This window comes from Plectropomus leopardus, chromosome 12, assembly GCF_008729295.1.
Source record: "Plectropomus leopardus isolate mb chromosome 12, YSFRI_Pleo_2.0, whole genome shotgun sequence".
In the NCBI taxonomy this organism is placed as follows: Eukaryota; Metazoa; Chordata; class Actinopteri; order Perciformes; family Serranidae; genus Plectropomus; species Plectropomus leopardus.
In genome coordinates this window covers 27,874,929-27,898,940 of record NC_056474.1, presented here as the reverse complement: position 1 = coordinate 27,898,940, position 24,012 = coordinate 27,874,929, and the positions used below count along the sequence as shown (strand labels likewise).

Sequence of the window (24,012 nt, the reverse complement as noted above, 5' to 3'; positions counted from 1 at the left end):
TCAGATGTTTTGGGTTGTTTTTTTCATTTTCTGTAACTGCCGTTAAAAACCGAAAACATTGTTCAATACGCTGGCACCAAAATAGTTAGTGAGAGTGAAGTGAAGACTGGAGACTGAACTTATTGTTAAAACCAGCACTGTAATGGCTTTGGAACCACATTTTGACATCATTTTTGACTTGTCATAACAAGGTCTAGTGGTTTTTTTCTGCCAGGTGCACAAAAAGGGGAGTTTTTTTGGATAGGTGGGGAAAAACATTGCACTTCCCAGGTGAAAAATGTCACCCTTTTGAATAGGAGAAAAAAAATGGCATTTCTATTCTGTAAATTTAATAACTTATTGCTTTTTTCATTTCTGTTTCTGGGAGGAAAAATGAAAACCCAACAAGTACACTGCCCTAATGACAAGAGAAAGTAGGGCGAATTGTACTTGTCACAAATGATAGCATAAGTTATTATGATGATTTTAATGATTCAGCACAAATTGAGTTGTTTATACTTCCCAGACAGACACGTGTGTTGCCAAGACGTGCTTGGCAAATGTAGCAAGCCTGTCTACTGCTGCGCTGTGTGCTATTTTTAGCCGTGTGTGTATTTATAAATAAAACCACTCTGTACTCGTGAAGCTGCTTGATTGCGCGTGGCTGTCATCTAGTGGTGAAAACGCCGCACAATCACACGTTATTTCTGTAGCCACGTCCTGACCGTTAGCCGATATACTATGAAGTCAAACTGCTGTATTTAATTTCGAAGCGCACGGTCACGTTAAAAATGACTGGAGCTTGAGCTAAACAGCAACTTGAAATGTTTCCACGGAGATAGCTCGTTGTTACACTGACTGACCAGCCTGCCTGAGTGTTGTGGAGCAGGGCTGCCTTGTAGCCAGTCAAGATGGACACCGCCGAGGAAGGTAGCTAATGTTAAAACTTGATTGCCCCAACTGTTAGCGTTAACGGGCAAGCCGGTACTAACTTTGTCTGTATCTCATTTTAACTTCTTCGTAAGGACTGCTTGTGACAATGACCCAGTGGACATTGTGTTACACTTTTGATAAAAGTTCACCAGAAATGTATAAAACTGTTAGCCAATAAGCATTAGCTAAGTAGCTAACTAGCGTTAGCTTTCTCCCGTTAGCTATCAGCTGTTACAAATAAAGTCGGCAACGTAAGATTTCCGTTGCTTGCTTTGACTAACACGTTTTTATGTTGTGGTTCAAGACGGTCGTTACATATTATAGTCACTCAAAACTTAGCGAATTGTCTAGTTAGTCAGACGCTGCAGTTAACGCTTAATAAGTTTAATTCAACCGTTATCATAATGTTACGTACAAGCGTTAACTAATTTAGCTAACTTTGCGTTCACACGCTGGCGGTCCTGCAAATTGATAAGGTGTGTTTTAAAACGTAAGACCGATTAATACAAAAGATAAAATATCGCAAACATCCTGAACCTACTCAAAATAATTGTCGCATTCTTGGACAAATGTAACGTTGGACACCACATTTTTCCTGAGTATTATTTATGCAACAGTACACACGCTTGGTGTTCAGGTTTTCTGGGCTCACACATTATTACTTGGCTAGCTTGTTTATGTTTTTGAATATAGCTAAATGTTTACATGTGAGGTCAGTCAATCGAATGTACTCTGGGTATCCTAACTAGTGGTATGCTCTTGCATCTTGAGCTAATTATAGTTATTTTATTTTGGTCATCCAGTGACGGGTAATCCAAGGATTACAGTTCCTCTACAGTGTATATGACCTGTCCTGTTGTAGACCTGTTGTATTCACTGAAGATAAGTGCGTATGCTATCCCAAAAGGTTTTAAAATTCTGTAACTACTATGAGCGTAAAGATCTTGCAGAAAGCTTTCATGCATTTTTTCCCCTTTTTTTTCAATTTTATTTTTTTTAAACATTTTGCAGTGAAGATTTGTCCCCCATCCAAATAACAACATGAAAATTGCAAATATATAATGATTCGAAAAAGTTAAAGACAGTTCAACCATAAATTGATGCATAAAACCAGAATAGGGCTGCATGACAGATCCTAGATCATTTTCACAGTTAACTCTTTGAAAGTTGTGCAAATTGGTTTGATTTCTTTCAAAAACATGGTAAAAAGGCAGTGAGCAACCTAGCAAGAAATTGCCCAAAAATCATTAAAAACTTGCAAGAATTATTTATGAAAGTAAGAAGAACAAAGAGAGAAATGTTTTCTGAACATTTACCCCCCTTTTTTGATAATTTTTTTTTTCAGGTCATTTTCCTCTTACCTTTACTGATTTCTTGCAATTTGTGGGTCATTTCTGGCCAGGTTGCTCATTACCTTTCCCTGATTTTTTTTTTTTAAAGAAGTCAAACTCAGCTCAGGTTTCCAAGGGTTCAATAAACAGAGCACTGCTTTGTTACACTGTTACATTCATGCTTATGTTAATTTTTTTTGCATTAATATAGGACTAAAAACAAGACTCTTTTCCATCTAAAGTCAGTGCATCTCATATTGATACACATCCACCATTGTATTTGTTTTTGTTTTTTTGTTAAGTGAGCGAAGGCTGGAGTTATGGAAGTGCTTGATTTGATATGCAGCTGAGTTTCTAGGAGCATAGCACATATTTTAAATGCCAATTTTGCATATGGTCTAGTACATTTTATTTAGGGAAGCCAACATTGTGATTGTAATTAAGCTTCTAATGCCCAAATTTGTTGGAGAGGGACCTCAAGTCCTCTGTTTCATGTGTTCCCCATAATGTTGAAACAAAACCTGCACCCCAGCAAAGGGCTGTCATGAGTTTAGTAAATTACTAATCTGTTGATGGAATGAAAAGAAATTCAACGTGCCAAGTTGATGAAATAAAATATGTCAGGAGTAGGATCATGTCAAATAATGTTATTGTGTGTTTTTTGTACAGCAGATATCTGTCGGGTTTGTCGGTCGGAGGGCACCCAGGACAAGCCGCTCTACCACCCCTGTGTCTGCACCGGCAGCATCAAGTTTATTCATCAGGAATGGTAGGTTAAGTCAACTTTGTTTAAAACTGTGCTTAAATTTAAAAAATATCCATGGTTTGGTTATTATATTCATTGTTTTCCCTTATCTTTATTTGATTAAATTTTCTTAAAAATAGGTTGCAGTCTGTTAATCTTGTTGCTTTAACAGTTGTTGAAGTGTACTCCAACATGGGGAAATAATTCTCTGGGCAAGTTAGAGAGTAGCAGCGACTATAACAAAGAGATCACTTCATGGGAGTGTACCTGAATACAGTTTAGATGTAATAACACACCTGAAAAACAGTATTAACAATAAGACATGAAACAAAAGTATTTTTGAGCCAAGGAGCGCTCACATTTTAGCTGTAAAGAATTGTGGAAAAGCTGTGTGGTTTTTAAAATTCTTGCACAAGTGAAGCAAAGTTACCATGCACGGTCACAAGAGTAAACACACAATGTGTTTCTTTTGTTTTCACAGCTTATTGCAGTGGTTGAAACACAGCAGGAAAGAATACTGTGAATTATGCAAACACAGGTTTGCATTTACACCAAGTAAGTTGTCAATCAGTAAGTTGGATCAATAAGCTAAAAATGTATTTGTTTGTTGTTAGCTCCTCAAGTTATGACAACCTGTTTCTCTCATCTCTTTTCCCCAGTCTACTCTCCAGACATGCCGTCTCGCTTGCCTGTCCAGGACATCTTTGCAGGGCTGGTCACCAGTATTGGAACAGCCATCAGATACTGGTTCCACTACACACTGGTGGCCTTTGCCTGGTTAGGCGTGGTGCCTCTCACAGCATGTAAGTCACACCATTTCATTGTAAAAACAAAATAAAAAGAAGTTTTATCAGCAGTTGTATATTGTTTCAGCATATCGTACATATCCCTTAACTCCAAACTAAACTTAGGGAAAAGTTAAATAGAAGGTGAACATTAAGCAGCTGTTCAAATTGTGTAAGAACTGAAACTAGATAAAACAAACTCAAATAAACCTTTAACCCACTCCGCAGCAACAAATGAACTTGACAGTTTGAACCCACAATTGACTGCTGTTGTTTAGGGAACGGAACTAAGCTACTTTAATTTGTTCCCTTAAGCTGTAAATAAATTCCTTATTTATCATGAAACACAATACAGTTTAGAGGACTGAATTTTGATTGGGATCCTAAGTTATTCAACAGAAATCTTGTGGAATCAGGTGGTTTAACTTTACTGCGGGGGAGCGAGTGGCAAAAAAAACCAAACTGGACCCGGATTCTGTTAGAATATGACAAATTAAGAGTAATACTGCTGAGTAGTGTGTTAAAAGCTTTAGTGGCCCTCTCTGTGGGCCTGTCATTTACTGTTTACCTTAGATTGTGTGGGCTCACTGGCAAATCACATATTACCATATTATTTGAGTTAAATTTGGTTAATGACATTTGGAAAGTCCAACAGACTGATGATAACATGATGTGTCCAAGGGATTCACATAAACGTCGGCACATTATCGGTATTGGCAGATATTGGCTTTAAAAAGAAATGTTGAAATCGGCCAACATGCTGATGTCTGCAGATATGAAAAACATACATTTTTTATTGACAAAGTGAACATTGAACATGTGAAGTGAACCATTAGTTGAAGTATTTTTGTTATTCCCCCCCAAATACAATTCAAAGAAGATTTTAGAATTTGGAGCATAGTTTTTAGATTTAGTTTTTAGAAAATGATTCTCAGATTGATTTTTTTTGTCTTATTTTCTTACAGGTCGCATCTACAAGTGTTTATTTACTGGCTCCGTGAGCTCTCTCCTTACCCTGCCATTAGATATGCTTTCAACGTAAGTATGAATGACTCTCTGGTCTTTGTTTTGCCCAGATTCTCTCACAGTGTTATGCTTCTGTTCATTTTGGGTCTGTGTGTTCTTTATGTTTTTATTTACCCTGGAGTCTGAGTGGTGGTCAAAGTGTGGTTATCTGTAAAAGCCCTCCATCCATCATGTCATCTTTTCTTTCCCTTTGTCCAGAAGAATTGTGTGAAATCATTGTGATATATCTCAGAAAATCATAATGTTTCTTCCTTGCAGGCAAAACCTGCTTGCCGACTGCCTCCAGGGCTGTTTTGTGGTCACTTGCACGTTGTGTGCCTTCATCAGCCTAGTGTGGCTCAGAGAGCAGATTGTCCATGGTGGCGCCCCTCAGTGGTTGGAGCAGAATCCACCCCCTCTAGTTCCAAACCAGCCCAACGGTCCCGCACCAGCTAACGAGGTGAGATCAGTTTATAGTGCCAACTTACTTCTTTTTTTTTGTACCTCCACACAGAGCTGAGGGAGGGGACCACGAAGCAAGATTAGTGGGTTAGCGAGGTATGTTACGTCTAAAGCCATAGTTTTCCGTGTCACAATGGTGGTTTTCTTGTATCCTAGGTATATTGCCATGGCAATTTATGCTGCAAGATTAACCTGGTTTAATAAAGCTTTTGTTCAAAGTTTGACTTGACATTGCCTTAAAAGTGCCTTCCATCAATCAACTTCTTTGGAAATAGCATCACTCTATGGTCTATAGAAAATCTTGTGCAATATCAATAATGCTTACTGTATCTATTGTTTTTTTAAAATTTATTTTATTCAGTGTATCACTGATACAGCGACCTACAGAAGGGTATTAGGTACAGGGATGACAAAAAAAATTAGATGAGAAGGATTTTTTTTTCATTATGCACTTCAAGAAAAAAGTTGAAATGTCAAGAATAAAATTGAGATACAATGTTGAGAAAAAGTCAAAATGTTGAAGGTCTGGGTATCATGGGATACTTTGTAACTCACTTGCCATTTTAAAACCAAACAAACCAAAATGCCATTTGGATAACCATATAAGTGAAACGTTATGCAAGCACCAGATCTGTACAGCGTTAGAAGATATTTGGGCAATATAAATGAATCTCACGACTTTTCTGCGTGGTCCTGATTTGCCAAAGTCAGTTTTACACTGCAGTTGTATCACAGCAAATAGAACGTTGATTAGAAAATGTATTAGTCTGTTAGTAGCCTATTTATCAGAGAAAACAATCAGTCAATAAAACTCATTTCGCTTTTTAATGGCCAAAAACTAAGATTGATTTCAGTGTATCCTTCATTATAGAACAGTGTCAGCGGGGTAGGAAATGAACCTTTTTTGGAAGCCTGCCACTGTGGTTGGTGGACTCCAAAATCTCCAAGCCTCTCAATAGATAACCATTGTTATTTTGGCTGGTGAGTGAACCAAATCTAGCAGCATATTTCATAGGCATTTGGCTGGTGGCTGGTTGCTGGTGCCAATTTGCACCCCTGGTGTCAGTATACATAAGGTAAAGGCAATTCTTCAGTATAGTGTTTAAATTTTCTGCATCAAGTTTAAAGTGTTTGAGCTGTAAAATGTGCAGCTAATATAATCAATCATGTATTTATCACATGGAAATAATACAAGGTACAACAATGTACAAATATCCGATTGGCTCCTTCAACTTATGCTCTGTAATTTATTCCTTTTCCTTTATAATTGTCCAAGTTTCTGGATGATTCTGTCAGTCCATGATTTCTGCTTTGTGGAATGATTGAACTGTCCACACATCCCAGCCCCAACAAGATGTCTGCATGGCATTTACACAGTTAATTTTAAGCCATTATTCCTCTCTCACCTTAACAGGAGCAACAGTGTTGCTTTTTATTGTAATACATTTTTTAAGTATTCTTCAGCGGTGGAAATAAGTGGCATGCAATCGATCATTTTTAAGAGTGAAATGACGCACTGAATGCGTCATTTTACTCTGACGAAAAAAGCCTGGGTTAACAGAGCAAGTTGATAACCACCGTCATGGTACTCATTATCTCTTACTGAGGCTGGAGGCTTTGTCAAGCCAGCTACGGCAAAGAAAGCTTGGCTTTGTTTAACTTGCTCCCTGGTTCACCCCTATAGGCAGACAGTGGTTTACTGGCTTCCCAATTTACTCTACCACTAATGCACTCTGACACAGTTGGCACAAAGACAGGCTCATATCTGTAAATGATAAGCCAGTGGAGTTTGTGATTACCTAAGGCATTCATTCTTAGTTTGATTTCGTTTATTTAAAACGGGACATTAAAATATAGTCTTTGGATTTAGTGAAAAATAATCACTCCAAGTTTAACTTTCTCCCACATTTTGTCAGATTTCTGTGTCGGGTCACATTTGTTTTCTGCCTGCTGGGACTGGCCAACGCTTTGCCTCAGGGGAACCTTCAGGACTGTTATCTTTTCTGATAAAGAATGTGCTTGCCAAGCTAACCCTGACATTTGTCTGTGTTTACACACAACCAGATGAGGAAAAAACAGTGCTTCTTAGGTTGTTTCAAATCTCTGCTCTTTCGTTATGGTAATGAGCAATACAGTTCAGGACTGAAATGTCTTAGTTACAAGTGTCAAAACAGTTGCTTAAGAGTTTTTCTCTCTCATGTTATAAGTTTGAGGAACGCAGCAGACATATCCAAAGATGCAATAGAACTTTTTGAGACAGAAGCTCCTTATTTCACACAGAAGTCATCAAAAGGATCTTCACCATGCTGTGGTGTTAGCGTTAGCCAGCCTTTGCTTTCTAATGTTACAGCTAAGTTAACATTAATGACTTCAGCTGGGTGGGCTTTAACTACAATCTCTTGCTACAGTTGTCCAGTTGTCAAGGGGCAAAATTACTAAGACTAAGTTGAACACATGACATGATGAGCTAAAGTTATGAAGCTGAAGTTGGCCATAACGGTAGCTGCGATTAGCTAACTTAAGCTAAGTTACCTAGCAGAGTTTGCTGCAAGGTGACATGATACACGATGTTGCTGACATAATGTATGAGGTTATATATGCTTGTCACTTTGCAGCAAATTTTGTTAACATTATGTTGCCTTACCTTACAATAAATGTAGACATCCCTGTTAATTATATTCACTTGCCACACAGCTTAATCCAAAGTAGACACTTTGCTCTGTTTATGTGAGGTTTAGGGAATGATATAAAATGCACTCCATTCTCCAACCTCTCAGGATACCTCATATCAATGTAACATTTATCCGATGCAAATTGTTTGACCATTTTTCAAGTAATAACTGCATAAATTAAAATAAAACAGAAAATCAAAATTTCTGATGCTTTTCTATGGAGCAGGATGTCCGAGTACATTGTGTAGCTGTTCAGAATGTGATTGGCTTGTGGCATTCGACGGTGGGGCGAAGCAATACGTCAATTGAGCAGGATTGATACACATGCAAGCCATATTATCTTATTTAACAGAATTCAGGCGATGCTGTATGTCAGGACCTTTTGTTATTTCATGACTCTACAGGTTCCAGATGGTAACATTGGCGTCAATGCTCAGGCTGCTGCAGAAGCCCAGCACCCTGCAGACATTGCCCCAGATGGGCTGGCACCTGCCAACCCACATGAAGCCGGCAATCACAGAGATGAAGGCGAACTCGACGATGAAGAAGATGAGGACGATGGAGAGGAAGACGAAGAGGAGGATGATGATGAAGAAGGCAGGGAAGAGGACGCTGGTGATGCAAATAATGGAGGGCAAGGTCAGTGTTAACATGGAAACATAGGAGTGTGATGCACTTTAAAGGTTTTCAACCTTTTTACATAACATTGTTGATTGCCCACAGCTCTACTGTGTGGAACTGACACAAATTTTTTTTTTTTTGTGGTAAAGAAATTAGTCAACTGATATAATAAAATTGAAGTTATTAAATTATTATGGTTTTGTTGTTGGGTGACCAATTTAATTTAACAAGACTGACATAAATGCTTTAAGAAAAGTTTTAAACACTTTTTTTTTTTTTTTTAAACCAGAAGGGGTCTCTCACTCAAAACAATAACAAAAGGAGGAGCAATGCCATCAATGAAGCCAGTCAGAATCCCTTGAGTGTTCATTTTTCAGGAGGATCTTATTGGGTAGCCGAATTATTCAGAGAAGTCTCTTCCTCCCCAAAACAAACTGACAAGGCTTCGGAAGCAGTAAATTGGCTCGTCACTGCCTCTGCATAAGCATAAGGCATCAAGTTTTTTGGTTTTCCATCTGTCTGTCCAATTCTTGTTATATCTCAAGGACACCTTGAGGGAATTTCTTCAAATTTGACACAAACGTCCCCTTGGACTTAATGATAAACTGATTAGATTTAGGCGGTTAAAGATTGAGTTCAGTGTGACCTTGCATCTGTCTTATTCTTGTGAACGCAATATCTTAAGATAATTAGATTTTCATGGTCATAGCTTGAAGTTCAAGGTCACTGTGACCTTGTCTGTCTCATTCTCTTGACATGATATCTCAAGAATGCTGTGAGGGACTTTTTTCAATTTGGCACAAATGTTGACGAAGGCCACTGTGACATAACAAACATGTTTTTTCCATTACTCCAAAATTAATACACTTACTATAGAAAGATTTCACACAAATGTCTAAAAGTATATAATAATGAATAATTACATTTTATATCCAAAGATTCAAAGGTTTACAACGTAATGTTTGCAAAAACGCTTTTCAAACCATTTCTCACATCATAAATCAGGAACAGAAGGGAAGACATTTGGTCAGATACTGAATTTGTGACACTAAACTTGGATGCCCACCTTGAAACTGAAAAAAAAAAGCTGCTTGTAGAGATGTTCTATGCTGCCGGGGGGAAGATATACAACAAAATATGTACATTGGTCTAGTCAATGTCAGCCAATTTAGTGCAAAAAAGTTATACATTATATCTTTAAGAGAGAGCTCCCTGTGAGCTAGTGTCTTCATTCCTCTATAAAGACATAAATAAACCAAAATCATGGCAATGGACAGCAACCTACATAATAATGCAGCCACAGAGGCATATTTAAAGTACACATTTTGTTGTTTTCTGATTGTCCTTTGCAGAAGATTTGAACTGGAATGCCCTGGAGTGGGACCGTGCTGCAGAGGAGCTGACCTGGGAAAGGGTGGGAATCTATATTTTGTTTATCTGTCTCTTGTTCCATTAAGTGGTTTGATGTAGCTATAACACGATGCTAGAAAGAAAAGTGTACACAAGGAAGCAGTTAGTTGGCAGATGAATTTGGGCTAACAGAAAATATCCATTTTGGTTTAGTGTGTTAAAGCAGCACATCTTGCCATTTCTGGGGATGCTGTTAGCTTGGCTGTCAATAAATGTCATCATCGTATTAGTACAAGTTACAGGTTATATTAATTACTAGCAGGATGTTCATTTACTTTGTATGTATCATAAAGGATCAGTATATGACATTGCTTTTTGTTTGTGTCTCAGATGCTGGGGCTGGATGGCTCCCTGGTTTTCTTGGTAAGTGCACATGCTCTCTTTCTACTCTTACACACTTTCAAGTTTGCCTTCAACGTATATGTCAGTCCAGCATATTTCCCTTAAATGTGGTCATTGTGACTCCACGGATGCTTATTTTGCACTCCTAACCTCCCTAATAGAGACTCAGAGTAACTTGATGAATCATTTCTTTGTTTTAGTTAATGTAGTAGCTTTTGTCTCAAAAAGTGACAATTTGGTCCAGCCGGCCTCTTCTTTTTTTCTTCTTTTCTGTCTTGATTTTCAGGTGACATACATTAATTTGTTGAAATTTAGTGACACAGCTGGGATCATTGTCATTTGTGGACACATCTAAATTATATACTCTGACACTAACAAGTCCGACTCTCTGCAGCAAATGTATTCCTCCTCAGCTTTGACCGCAGGACCACCATCAGTTTCTTGAGGCATGTTGTCTCTTAAGACATTAACTTCTCGTCTCTGTAATCCTGAGACAAGGAGCTGTAGCTAGCTGTATTTTACAGCTCTGGGTGCATACATACAGGTGCATCTCAAAAAATTTGAATATCATGAAAGAATGAATTTTTCTTCATAATTTAACTCAAAAAGGTAAACTATCATACACTGTATATTTATTTGACATTAATTGAAATATTAGCCTTTTTTTGTTTTAATTTTGATGATATGGCCTATAGATCATGAAAATCAGTATCTCAAATTATTTGGACATTTTCCAGGAAAAAAAAAAGAAATGTCCAACTTCTGAAAGGTATGTTCCTTTATACACTCAATACTTGGTCGGGGCTCCTTTACTACAAATTCCTGCATCAATGCAGCGTGACATGGAGGCGATCAATCTGTTACTGAAGCCGATGTTGCTTTGATAGTGGCCTTCAGCTTGTCTGTATTTATGGGTTGGGTGTTTCTCATAGAGTCTCTATGGTCAGGTGACTTGGCTGGCCAATCAAGCACAGCAATATCATGGTCCGCGAACCATTTGGAAGTAGTTTTGGCACTTTGAGTAGGTGCCAAGACCTGTTGGAAAAGAAAATCGACATGTCCATAAAGCTTGTCAACAGATGGAAGCATGAAGTGCTCTAGAATCTCTTAGTAGACAGCTGCATTGACTTTGGACTTGATAAAACAGAGTTTCCAAATGAAATTAAAAAAATGCTCATATGTAAAAAGAGGACTTTGGACCACTGAGCAGCTGTCCTGTACTTCTTGTCCTTGGCCCAGGTAAGACACCCCTGATGTTGTCTCTGGTTTAGGAGTGGCTTGACATTAGGAATGTGGCTGTTTTAGCCCCTTTCCCAAAGACGTCTGTGTGTGGTGGCTCTTAATGCACCGACACCAGCCTCAGTCCACTCCTTGTGAAGCTCTCCCAAGTTCTTGAATCAGCTTTTCTTGACAATCCTCTCAAGCCTGTGGTCATCTCTGTTGCTTGCACACCTTTTTCTACCACACTTTTCCCTTCCAGTCAAGTTTCCATTAATATGCTTCGATGCAGCACTCTGCGAACAGCCAGCCTTTCCAGCAATGACCCTCTGTGTCTTACCCTCCTTGTGAAAGGTGTCCATGAACTGTCAAGTCAGCAGTCATCCCAATGATCGTGGTACTGAACTAGACCAAGAGATGCATAGTATTTATACTGTTTGAATAATAATTTACTCAATTTTGAAATGAAATATTCTAATATTTTGAAACAGGTTTTTTTCACATTTTTCTAGCTGTAGGCCGTGATCATCAAAATTAAAACAGAAAGATGCTTGAAACATTTAAGTTTGCATGTAATGAAATTTCACTTTCTTGAATAACTGATGGAAAATACTGAACTTTTTCACTCTCTTATTTTTTGAGATGCACCTGTATACATGTTAAAAGCCATCCAGAGACGACTGAGAAAGCTTGCAGTGGCCTATGAAAACATCACCTTTTATTCACGGAATCTTGTTCCATTGCACTTAATCACATTCAGAAATGAAAATTAATTGAAAATGTGCATAAAAACGGTTGGATTGAAATGCACCTTGTGACCTCAGTTCATAAAGAATGTTTGCCTTTTTGGATTCTTCGTTTACAGTGGAGGCATGTAAGAAAAACGTTTTCATCCCAAATTCCATGAAACACATTGTGAGGAGTTAACACACAGATGATAATTTTTAGGTTTTTCTATTACTTTAACAGCTTCAATGGAACTACATGTTGATAGGATGCATACAGAGTCTCCATTGCTTTATAGAAAGTAATTATTTTACATTGACCCGTGTGTGTGTGTGCCTGTGTGTGTGTGTGCCTGTGTGTGTGTGTGTGTGTGTGTGTGTATTATCCAGGAGCACGTGTTCTGGGTGGTGTCTCTCAACACACTCTTCATCCTGGTTTTTGGTGAGTTAAACCTGCAATGTAGTGTTGCTGTACTGTGCATACAGTCTTTACCTTTGAGAACCAGTCAAACCTTTGGTGTCCTATTACTGGGGAATTTCCCCCAATTTTAACAGGTTGTTCACTATAATTCAGTGATATAAGACAGTCCTTTATAGCTTCTTATTCACCCCATTAAACTACATGTTCTAACTCAGCCTTTGTATCTCTGTCTAGCTTTTTGCCCGTATCACATTGGCCATTTCTCTGTGGTCGGACTGGGCTTTGAAGACTATGTAAGTGCACAGCAATGCATGGAGAGACATTTGTACAGTTGAAGTTCCTTACCAGTGTCTGAATTGTCATGCAGTGATGGAATTTGTTTGATGATGTTTTATCTGGTTGCAGATCAAAGCTTCACACTTTGACGGCCTCGTCACCACCATACTGGGGTACATCCTCCTGGCTGGAGCCCTCATAATCTGCCATGTATCCTTTGTTTACAACAATCTATTTTGTTCCCAATTTGTGTTAATTTGTTATGCATTTTTAGGCCTGTGAGTATGGACGGAGATTTATTTTTGAGAAAACGATTAAACGCTCATGTGTACAAAGAGTGTTTTTATTTACATAAGCAGTTTTAAAATGACATCGTATTAGTGTGGATGTGGCTTGAATCTGTATCATATGCACTTAAGTTCCGTCATGTAAACAAACCACAAATCTATCAGCTTTGCGCTCAAATAGAAATGTAACCATAAACACATTGGGCAAGTACTTGCAATTTTTTCTTTTAACATCTGTTGTTTTTCTAACCAGAAAGCACACATTTTATATTCTAATACTTATTGGAAATTAAAAACCAATAGCCAACAGCAAGTATGTTGTTATGCTAGATGGTCAACTATCAGACTTTTAGCTCCTTGGCGATCGCCCTCTAGCCAGCTGTCTCCTAACTCCTCATTTCACTGTCATGAATCAGCCGTTCTTTGTCTGTTGCAGAACTTTCAAAGTGAGAGACACAAATTAATTCAGGCAAGTTGTTCGTCAAATGTTTAGCTCAAAACTTGCAGCAAATGCCAACATTCCAATAGAAAACATTCATTCAGTTAATAAACAGTGTTAGAGCACGAAACAAAATAATCCCTTCAAGTAATCTATTTTTAAAGAAAGTAACTGTATCCAGAATGCCACTAATTTAAACTGTAATGAAATACATTTTCTCATATTTGTATTTTAAATATGTATGTGTGTTCCATTATTTCCTAACCCCTTATGAAATATATACCTGAAATTAAGGCCACCACTTTTTGCAAATAACGTAAAATGATCTAAAATTTAGTTTCTTATCTATACATTGTCTCGGTAAAAATGTAAGTGTTGGAGGAACAGGAACCCAAAAGATCAGGTCAGTGGTCCATTTTGGTTTTGAGAATTTGAATAAAATGTGTTAATGAGTGATGCTAAATTTGGGTACATTACATTTGAACTGAATGTTTATTTATCTCACATTTTGGCGTTTGTCCTTAACTGCTCCTCCTTCAGGCACTGGCTTCATTAGTGAAGTTTCAGCGGTCCAGACGCCTCCTGGGAGTCTGCTACATTGTTGTCAAGGTAATTTAGAGATGCAAGATTGGAATGTTTTCAAAAGCCTGTTTTGTTTTTTATCGAACTCGGCAAGCTTTCAGTCGAAACAGTAATTAGGTAAATGATGATTGCAGGAACAAATGATGAAAACTGAAACTAAATTACATTGTATTTTTATGTTGCAGGTGTCCCTGCTTGTTGTCATGGAGATAGGCTTGTTTCCGCTGATTTGTGGTTGGTGGCTCGACATTTGCTCACTGGTATGACAGTCGTGCAGAATAAACACAATTAAATGCAATCATGATGATGAACACATTTAGTGGCTGTCATTGGTGTTAAACAAACACAACACAGCACGTCTCCTGTTCATTGCAGGAGATGTTTGATGCAACTCTGAAAGACAGGGAGCAGAGTTTTGATTCAGCCCCCGGTACCACAATGTTCCTCCACTGGTTGGTTGGCATGGTCTACGTCTTCTACTTTGCTTCCTTCATCCTTCTGCTCCGGGAGGTAAGTGTAGCAGCCAGTCACTGTGATGGTTTGCAACTTGTGTAACAACTCACAAGCCATCTATAGCTGTTAAAATCTTAAGATTTCACCTGTTTCTGTGGTTGCAGGTGCTCCGGCCGGGCGTGCTGTGGTTTCTGAGGAACCTGAATGATCCAGACTTCAACCCGGTCCAAGAGATGATCCACCTGCCCATCTACAGACACCTGCGGAGGTTTATTCTCTCTGTGGTCAGTCAAGTATCCTCCTCCTCTGTTCTCTTCAAAATATAATCTTCAGTGCCAGATTTCTGGTGACTCTGATGCTAGATACATAAAAATAGGCCATCGTCATATCAAGTCAAGTACATCATGTAGAATTTTAAAGAACGTAATTGATCTCAAGCAGTTAAAAAAAACAAATTGACAAAATCTGGGATTGTAAAAAATAAGCACACAAGCACATTTCAATAATGTCTACCATACAGTAGATGACTTTTAAAATAGCAAAGTCTAACACCCTCTCATATTTGAAAACGATGCAAGTTGTTAGTCACACACTGTAAGATTTAGCAAAGACTGTGGACTTTTCTGAGTCACTGTTTGCAAGATTTCAGTTTTATCGCTTTTCAGATTATTTCTCATCCTGCTCTTGGTGGAAATGTGATGCCAAACTCCTTATAAGAAATACGACACATTAACAATTCCTTATATGTCTTCAAGAGCACAAAACACTAGAAACACAACATGAAAGGTGTCATATGTCAAAAGTGTTCTTGTTAATCCGACATCAATCTCTGGTTTGGAGTTTACTTTTACTCCTGCTGAGTCCCTGTTTGTGCTTTAGATTTCTGCTTTATTTTACCGTTTCATGTTCGCCTTCAGTCGTACAGGATGTGGACTGTGAAGTTGCCCCCGATGAAAATCCAGCATTTCCTTATTTTGCTACTTCACAATACAAGCTTCTACACAACAGTGTAATGGGGGACTTTCATTGAGAAGGATCTATAGAAAATTAAATGTGCATCACCAAATGAAGAGAACTTTGTAAGGAGATTATCTTTAATAAAAAGCAACTGTACTTGTACCTCAGGGAGGAAAGTAAAAGCAGTAACAATGGAAGTGAGATGTTAGATAAGCAGTAGCAGACATAAGGCTTGTAATGCACCTCTGCTGACCTCCAACAGGTAAACTTCTTTAACCTGCCTGCTGTATGGTTGAAATACGCCTGCAGCAAAAATAATGGGGGACTTTAGCCTGCTGCTTTTAAAATTATTCTCTTAGGACAAGCTGTCATCAGTTAAAGACACATCTTCAAGCAGATAGCCCTGTTGTGATGGAGATGCAAGTCTCTGCTGGTCTGGGCTGATGTGCCAAACCAAACCAAGTCAAGACAGATCATGAGTGTGGAGAAAGGGCTTTACATGCCTACTAAAATACACTGAGTTGTTGTTTTGTTTGTGTGTGTGTGTTTGCAGGTGGTGTTTGGCTCCATAGTTCTGCTGATGCTTTGGCTTCCTATCAGAATCATTAAACTGCTCTTCCCAAACTTCCTGCCCTACAACGTCATGCTGTACAGGTACAAACAACAACACTAAATTATCATTTAACTTTCAGCATCTCAAACTTTAAAATGACATTGTCTGTTCTCTATTCAGGCATAACCAAAATAGGAATCTGCCAGAGAAAATGAGCTGCCATTTCTCATTACATTGACGGTATATTAGAAATGGAGTGTGAATTGGTTTATGTCTTGTGTCTGCAGCGACGCCCCGGTCAGCGAGCTCTCACTAGAGCTGCTGTTGCTTCAGGTTGTCCTACCAGCACTGCTGGAGCAGGGTCACACTCGCCAGTGGCTCAAACGGCTCGTCCACGCCTGGACATTCACCGCTGGATACATGCTGTATGCACAAGACACACACACACACACACACACACACACACACACACACACACAAAGAAGGACCACAGTGTTCACAAATGATATTTTGCTCCCCTTGTGCTTTGTCATAATGTCACTTCACAGTCATAGTAACAAGACAAAATCATTCCTCACCACAGAGACCTTCACTCCTACCTGCTGGGGGACCACGAGGATGATGACAATCAACCAAACAACAATCCTCCCGGTCGCAACAACAACAGGATCCCTGGCCTGGGGGAGGGGCTTCACGCTGCTCACCAGGCCATACTGCAGCAGGGCGGTCCTGTGAGTTTCCAGGCGTACCATCGGCCTGTCAACTTCCCCCTCAAGGTGTGTCCCAACGTTATATCGGATATCAGTGTTAAAGCCTGTACTGCTATAAATGTTTCCTTCACAATTGATTTTTGTTCTTTTTGGTTAAGATCATTCTGCTGGTTGTATTTATGTGCGTGACACTGTTACTGGCTAGTCTGATCTGCCTTACACTTCCAGGTAAGTTATGGACTTTACCTTTCGTTTTCCTGTTTTCAGTTGTTCTTTATACCTGTTTTCACTCACCTTCCTCCTTCCCTCTCCCAGTGTGTGCGGGTCGCTGGCTGATGTCTTTCTGGATGGGCAGTGCCATGGTTCACGAGCTGTACACAGCGGCCAGCGGACTGTATGTCTGCTGGCTGTCCATTCGAGCTGCCACTGTGATTCTGTCCTGGATGCCACAGGGGCGGACAATCATCATGGTCAAAGTCCACGAGTGGACGCTCATGGTAAAGCAGATTTTTTTCTAGTCCTTGCTGCCAATGGAAAAAATAAAGCTCCCTCTGTGTTACGTGGGGAGCTGTTGAATTTTGATTTTTGATGTATTTTGATGGTATGTATTGTCAAAAACAGATCCTAAAGACCATTGTGGTGGCTGTGCTATTAGCTGGGGCGATTCCTTTGCTGTTGGGTCTGCTGTTTGAGCTGGTCATCGTGGCTCCTCTTAGAGTCCCACTGGACCAGACGCCTCTCTTCTACCCCTGGCAGGTAGGACTAAGGAGTTTGTGTTTGCGCGCGCGCGCGCGCGTGTGTGTGTGTGTGTGTGTGTGTGTGTGTGTGTGTGTGTGTGTGTGTGTGTGTGAGTGAGAGTGTGAGTGTGTGAATATTATTAAAAAAATCATACACATTTATACATACACATACACTACGGCGCTACACAGTTGCTGCGGGTGCCTGTTGCACAGCAGATATCTATCTGGGAACTGTGGATTGTTTCTTCACATTTGTTTAAGGACACAAAAACAACTTTAGAAGACAACTGACCTTGATACTGAGCAGATACAGATCTTTTTAGACAAACCTCATTATGTCTTGGTTGTTTATTGGTTGTTTGTTTGTTTGTTTGTTTGTTTGTTTGTTTGTTTGTTTGTGGCAGGACTGGGCCCTGGGCGTGCTCCATGCTAAAATCATTGCTGCCATCACACTCATGGGCCCTCAGTGGTGGCTCAAAACTGTCATCGAACAGGTCAGTGTGACATCCTCCCAGCTTCATTTCATCTAGAACAAAACAAGTTCACTGACATTTAAAAACACAGTAAAGATGACAAATCATGTAAAAACATTTTTCATATGATCCACATCCAGTGGAACTCCAGTGGGAGGGGGTTATGAGAATATAGTAGATATAGTTGGCAAAATCTCAGCTTTCCATTCATTTCTGGGAAGAAAACTAAATTAAGTTGTTATTTTTTAACTTTAAATATTAAACTATAAACTTGCATCTCACAGGATAAGGGTACAGTGAACACCTGAACACAAGCTGCATTCACAGAGCCTTCACTCCCTGTACAGTTAATTAGTTTTTCTGAACTGTTATTGTTATGCATTGAATATAACATGAAATAACAACAAAAATTGACACTAAAACCCTTTTTCCTGTGTACAAAACACCTGCTAACATCTGGCTTTTTACTGTAATGGGAGATGTTTCAATTAGCATTCACACCCAGGTCAAATGACTCAGCCGTAGTCAAGAGTATTTATCAGCTTTAGCTCTGATTGGCACTGATGGAAATGTAACACCTGGGTGAATGCGCTAATTTAATCAGTGAAATGCAATGACGCACCACCACAACCGTCTGTCTCTGCCCAAGCTTGAGTCAAACATGGATTGAAATTCGTCTGCACAAAGTTTGAAAGAAACTGAATAAGTGAGAGGTAAAGAAAAAGTAACCACCATGAAGTTCACACAGGCCTCTATCCATGCTGCTTTCTACTGTTTAGTAACTTTAGGCCTGTTTGTGACGTCAAATGTGACACACCAAAAAAAAAGGATAAAAACCACACAATAAGGCTGCTGCAGAGCCGTGTATACAACTCTGGTCTACTGCCAAAGGGGACCTGTGCGCACACACACGCTAATGTTGGTGGAAAAGGGGTTTTACTTTGTTCATTTATTTAATGTTATTTTATTTTATCTTGTTTGTGAAGCACTTTGTAAGTGCTGTCTGTGAAAGGTAATATATAAGTAAACTTGCTTGCTTGTTAGTCAGGAGTAGTCGATTTACTCCATGATAGAAAAGGGGTGCCTTAAGGGCAAAGGTTAGGATCCACTGTTATAAGAACTAGTCCACCTTTGTTGGGCAATATACTCTTAAAGCTAAATTTGATAGCTTCTATGTAAATAACTTTTTGTCATATTTGTTAAAACTGTCACTATATTCTGAATGAACTATATAACACAGATAATCTTTTGCTACAATTCATTGCAGCTTGCTGGAAACAGCCAATCAGAGCTGAGGAGTCTTAGACACAGCTGTCAGTCATGTCACTGCTTGTAAACTTCAGCCAAACTAGGCCCGCTGATCAATAATGGAGATTAAGATTCTATAATTTGTTTCGGCTCAACTGTATCCAACACGATGGCTGGGTCACAAACTTTATCATACAGCGAAATAGTACACCTATATATGTTTCTGAAAACGTTTGAGTTAAGAAAAAGGCAATGCAGAAACAGAATCTTAATTTATATATTATCAGTGCTACCTAGTTTGACAATTTGGCTACAGTTCATCAGCAGTGATTGACAGCTGCATTAAAGATTCCTCGGCTCTGATTGGTTGTTGCTGTTCTTGCAAATGCCATTAAAGGCAGTAGGAAAAGACTGTCTGTCTTGTGTACTTCTCTCAGAATATAGTGACCGCTTCAGCAAATATGACACAGAGTTACGAAGTGTATCTTTAGGGGACAAAAAAAAAAACTCAGTTGACATTGGAACGAAGTAAAACAAAGCTTTCAGTATCCCCTCTCTATTTCTGTCCTGTAGGTGTATGCTAACGGTATCCGAAACATTGACCTCCATTTCATTGTGCGAGGACTGGCTGCCCCAGTCATCTGTGTCCTGCTGCTGTCTCTCAGTGTGCCCTACACTATCTCTAAAGGCATTACACCACTGCTGGGTGAGTCTCTGTGGATGCCTCTGCATCTGGTTTGAGCATTAACTTCAGGTACTGTCATGTACCCTAAAGAGCAGGTAATGGAGTAAAAAAGAAATGATTTTTGCTTCTTTCACCTGTCCTCCTTTCTCTCACTGCTCCAGTTTTCTCAGTCTTCACCAACTCTCTCTTAGTGGGGTCAAAGATGGCCTCATGAAGAATTCTACCTCTAAGTTGTTACTCTTCCTACTTCTGGACTTTAATATCCACTGGTCATTTACACAAATGCAGAAACATTACACCGTGTCTTAACTGGAAGTGAGCGTCTGACTATCACGCCTCTTCCTGTTATATCAGACGCTCACTGTCCACACTGCATTCGTTAAAATATAGAACTCCATTGCGTCATGTAAACAAACCACTTACCTATCAGTTGTGCACTCAAAGACATAATTACTAAAAAGATGGGTGAATGGGTACAATTTAGAATAACTCTTGAATAATTCAGCAGGAATTGTGTGAAAAATGATAATGAATGATTTTTTTAAGAAATGTTAATATAGCTGATAAACCAACATGTGGAAAAGTAAGAAAGTCCTTATTTTGTTTTGGGTACTGACTAAATTAGAAATTGTGGTAGATGAAATTGGGGCCCAGAGGTAGCAGACACTCTCAGATATCATCAGGCCTCTGCAAAGGCAAATCCTTACTAATTTGGACATGGGCTCATTTGGGGAGTGTTTCTTATTCAAAGCCTACCCAAGGCACCAATTTTAGTTTAGACAAGTGCTTTTGATGTTGATTCAGACAACACTTGCATTTAAACAACTAGTCAATCAAGAATTCCCAGTTCTAGCTGTAATCAGGAGTTTAGCCTTTGTGCGAGCCAAAGTGCAATTGATTGTTGTTTGTCTCGACTTTAAGTCCATCGGTTGTTAGAGATAAGACACCGCAGACATGCAGACTTGTTAAGAGGAGATTTTGTTCCAGTTTTCCTCTGTCCTGTCTTTCTTTCCCTCATCTCCCCATCTGCATCCCTCCCTCTCTTTATAGGTGTGCAGCCAGAGATGCAGATGCTGGTGGAGAGGAGGATCTATCCCTTCCTGCTGATGGTAGTCATACTGTTGGCCATCCTGTCCTTCCAGATCCGACAGTTCAAACGCCTCTATGAGCACATCAAGAACGACAAGTCAGTAGTGATAAGTGGCAAAGGGGCAAATAAGCTCACTGTTCTATTCCAATTGTGCTGTTTTACTGATTCAGAGAAATTCCAGTCGGTGGGACTGTGTGATATGTACAGAAATTGCACCCTGATAATTATTATGATATCATAGCATTCATTAGGACTCCCCTGTGAAATTTGGAAGCTGGAATCATCAGTCAGAGACCCTCAGTCAGCTGAAATTGCTTCGAGTCAAGCAGTCATTTTGTTTTCTGTGCAGTGTACCACTGGGGGCGTTTTGGTATTCAGATTTTGCTGTGAAGTGAGCACTCTTGATATTACACTACTCTTTGTAGCGTAAGGCGTAGAAGTGGAGAATTTACAGATCACAGCAACCTAATAGGATACACTTTCTGACTTTCATTCATGCCGATTTCAAAGTTGATTATGATCTTAAAACTCATGTAGTCTAAGTCGACTTTGCAGTAAATCGGATCAGAAAGTATATGACCCAAATGAAGAGTGATCAGTGAAATCTCAAAATTAATTGTGTGCATAATAGAGTGAGTTTAAACATTAAAAATCATTTGTAAACTACTCTTTTCCTGTTTCTCCCCCAGGTACCTGGTTGGACAGCGACTGGTGAACTACGAACGCAAGACAGGCAGGAGCACGTCCACTTCCACATACAGCACCTCCTCATAGACGACACACAGCTGTGGGATTGGTGGAGCTGAGTCACTTTGCTATCATCAGCTCCTGTGGTGAAACATTTTTTTGTTTCCTCTGTGCTGTCAAATGCCAACCTCTTAACTTTTGGCTGCAGCTTCTTATTCACCAACATCTACTGCTGTCACAGGCTGGCAGACAGAGACAGAGTAAAGACAAAATATTCACTAAACTTCCTCATGGAAAAGTTGAATTTCTGAAAAAGGTTGTTCACCGACCTGAAAAAACAGTCCGCATGATTGAAACTCAGCAGAATCACAAAGTTGCCGACTGTCTAATGTGTCCGTTTTTGTCTTCAATGCAGCTGACATTTTATTTTTTTGTGATTTTATTATTTTAAAGGTTTGAGTTGGAAGTCAGATCAGTGAAGCACAGTTTTTACCTCAAATTTGTGCTCCCCTGTGAATGTTTGTCGTGAAATATTATCTAGCTCTCACTCAGTGTCTCTTAATGGGACGTATTTGACATTTCAGAACTGGAGAGGCGATATTTAGATTAACATGGGTTCTGTTCCAATTGTTGATGCGTCTCAAATGGCGCTTCATCAGATTGAGGTTGTCAGTGATTAGTAGGGACATACATGATGTAGCAATGTGATTGTATTTTTTTTTCTTTTTAGATGTTTTTTATTGATTTTTAGTGTTACATTTTTGGAGTGAGCTGTTAGATAGTCCTATGAGAATTCCTTTGAAGTAGAAAGAAAAGAAGAAGAAAATTATGTTTTGGGTTTTTTTGGACAATCTGGACACAGCCAAGGACATGGTTTTTTTAAGATGTGCTGTGAAATTTAAAAACTGGGTTGCAAGGTACCTTCCTGAGCAAATCCGCCTTCGGGAGAGGAGAGGTCACTAAGTTTCAACTATAAATATTTCAACTGGAAAAAAGCCTCAGAACATTTCAAAATATGCATGTTTTACATCCTGAGAGTGACGCTAATTTTACACATTTATTTTGATGGAAATTTTAAAAATGGTGCTGCTAATAAGCTGCTCAGATCATATTCTGTAAATAAAGATGGACACCTTACAGCTCCCCGACAGTGAAGCCAAAACATCTCAATCGCCCCCTGGTGGCCGGCTGCAATTTAGGTCACAAACCCCGCCCCCTCAGTGTTTGTGGATTGGCCCAACAGAAAACTCAAAGTCCACTGTCCCTGTCCCTGATGTTAGTTCAGGTATTTGTTTCTCTGATAGTTTGGTTTTAATTAGTTATTTAATGCTATAGAAATGCAGTTTGACGCCACGTCCAGGCCCTTTCCCTTAAGGTTAAAGTTACATTTCATACCATTTGTTTACGCCTGCATGCCACCTTTTAAAGACACTGCTCACATATTTACCTGACAGAAACAAAAAGAAGGAAAACCAAATGTTAAACTGGCCAATACTTAGTGGCACATATGTTCCTCATAGCTAATGACTGACTTGATAATATAGATAGTGACAGTTCACTGTAAAGTAAAAGGAATGCGTAGAAATGAGAGTTGGAAACATATTTAAAATGCCCTGCGCCCTGCTTTTTTTAATAATCACTTTTTTTTTTCAAACAAGATACTAAACACCCACATCTTTCAAATTTTATATCTTCAGATTGTCATGTAGACCAAATACATCAGTCTGACATAGTAAAAGACCTGACAAAGCACCTCCTTAAAAAAACAAAACAAAATGACATCACACTTCATGGGGGCTGACGTTACATTAAGTTTAAAAAGTAAAATAGTGTGTGCACAGAAAGCATCAGCAGTTAAGAGACAGTGATGCTACTTTGCATAATTCGTGCCACTAAAAGACTGCTGTTGCACAGCTGGTGCTTTATGCCATCCGTCTTGGTTATGTTGGAGAGAAAGTAGTTTTATGTCAGATCAGCAGTCAGATCTGGTTCTGTTAGTCTGTGAGGACAGCAGCAGGAGCTCATGTAGCGCTGTGTGTGGTTCTGTTCTTTTCCACCAGATGCTTCTCCTGTGACTCAGAGCATTTGTACTATTGAATTCCCTTCTTGAGGCACTCTGATCTGCTGTGAGTCTTTTACCTTCTATGACTTCAGCTGAGTTGAGTCACTCTGAATTTGATCTA

General features: G+C 39.2%; 1 protein-coding gene across 2 annotated transcripts; it reads left to right on the top strand.

The window, feature by feature from the left end:
- Positions 1–644: 644 nt before the first annotated feature.
- On the top strand, positions 645–23,475 carry LOC121951045 (E3 ubiquitin-protein ligase MARCHF6-like). 2 transcript variants are annotated; one of them, XM_042497228.1, is made up of 26 exons: positions 645–909; positions 2,916–3,012; positions 3,470–3,543; positions 3,648–3,791; positions 4,739–4,811; positions 5,058–5,238; positions 8,317–8,551; positions 9,886–9,947; positions 10,274–10,306; positions 12,619–12,670; positions 12,884–12,942; positions 13,055–13,135; positions 14,192–14,260; positions 14,419–14,493; positions 14,609–14,743; positions 14,851–14,970; positions 16,197–16,297; positions 16,484–16,621; positions 16,780–16,972; positions 17,065–17,134; positions 17,222–17,403; positions 17,528–17,662; positions 18,051–18,140; positions 19,941–20,073; positions 21,103–21,238; positions 21,832–23,475. In XM_042497228.1, exons 1-26 carry the CDS (start codon positions 891–893, stop codon positions 21,914–21,916), a joined length of 2,772 nt encoding a protein of 923 aa, XP_042353162.1. In that variant the 5' UTR covers positions 645–890; the 3' UTR covers positions 21,917–23,475. The 2 variants fall into 2 exon arrangements, with proteins under 2 accessions (XP_042353162.1, XP_042353161.1); XM_042497227.1 differs by having other exon boundaries at positions 2,913–3,012.
- The last annotated feature ends 537 nt before the right edge of the window (positions 23,476–24,012 follow it).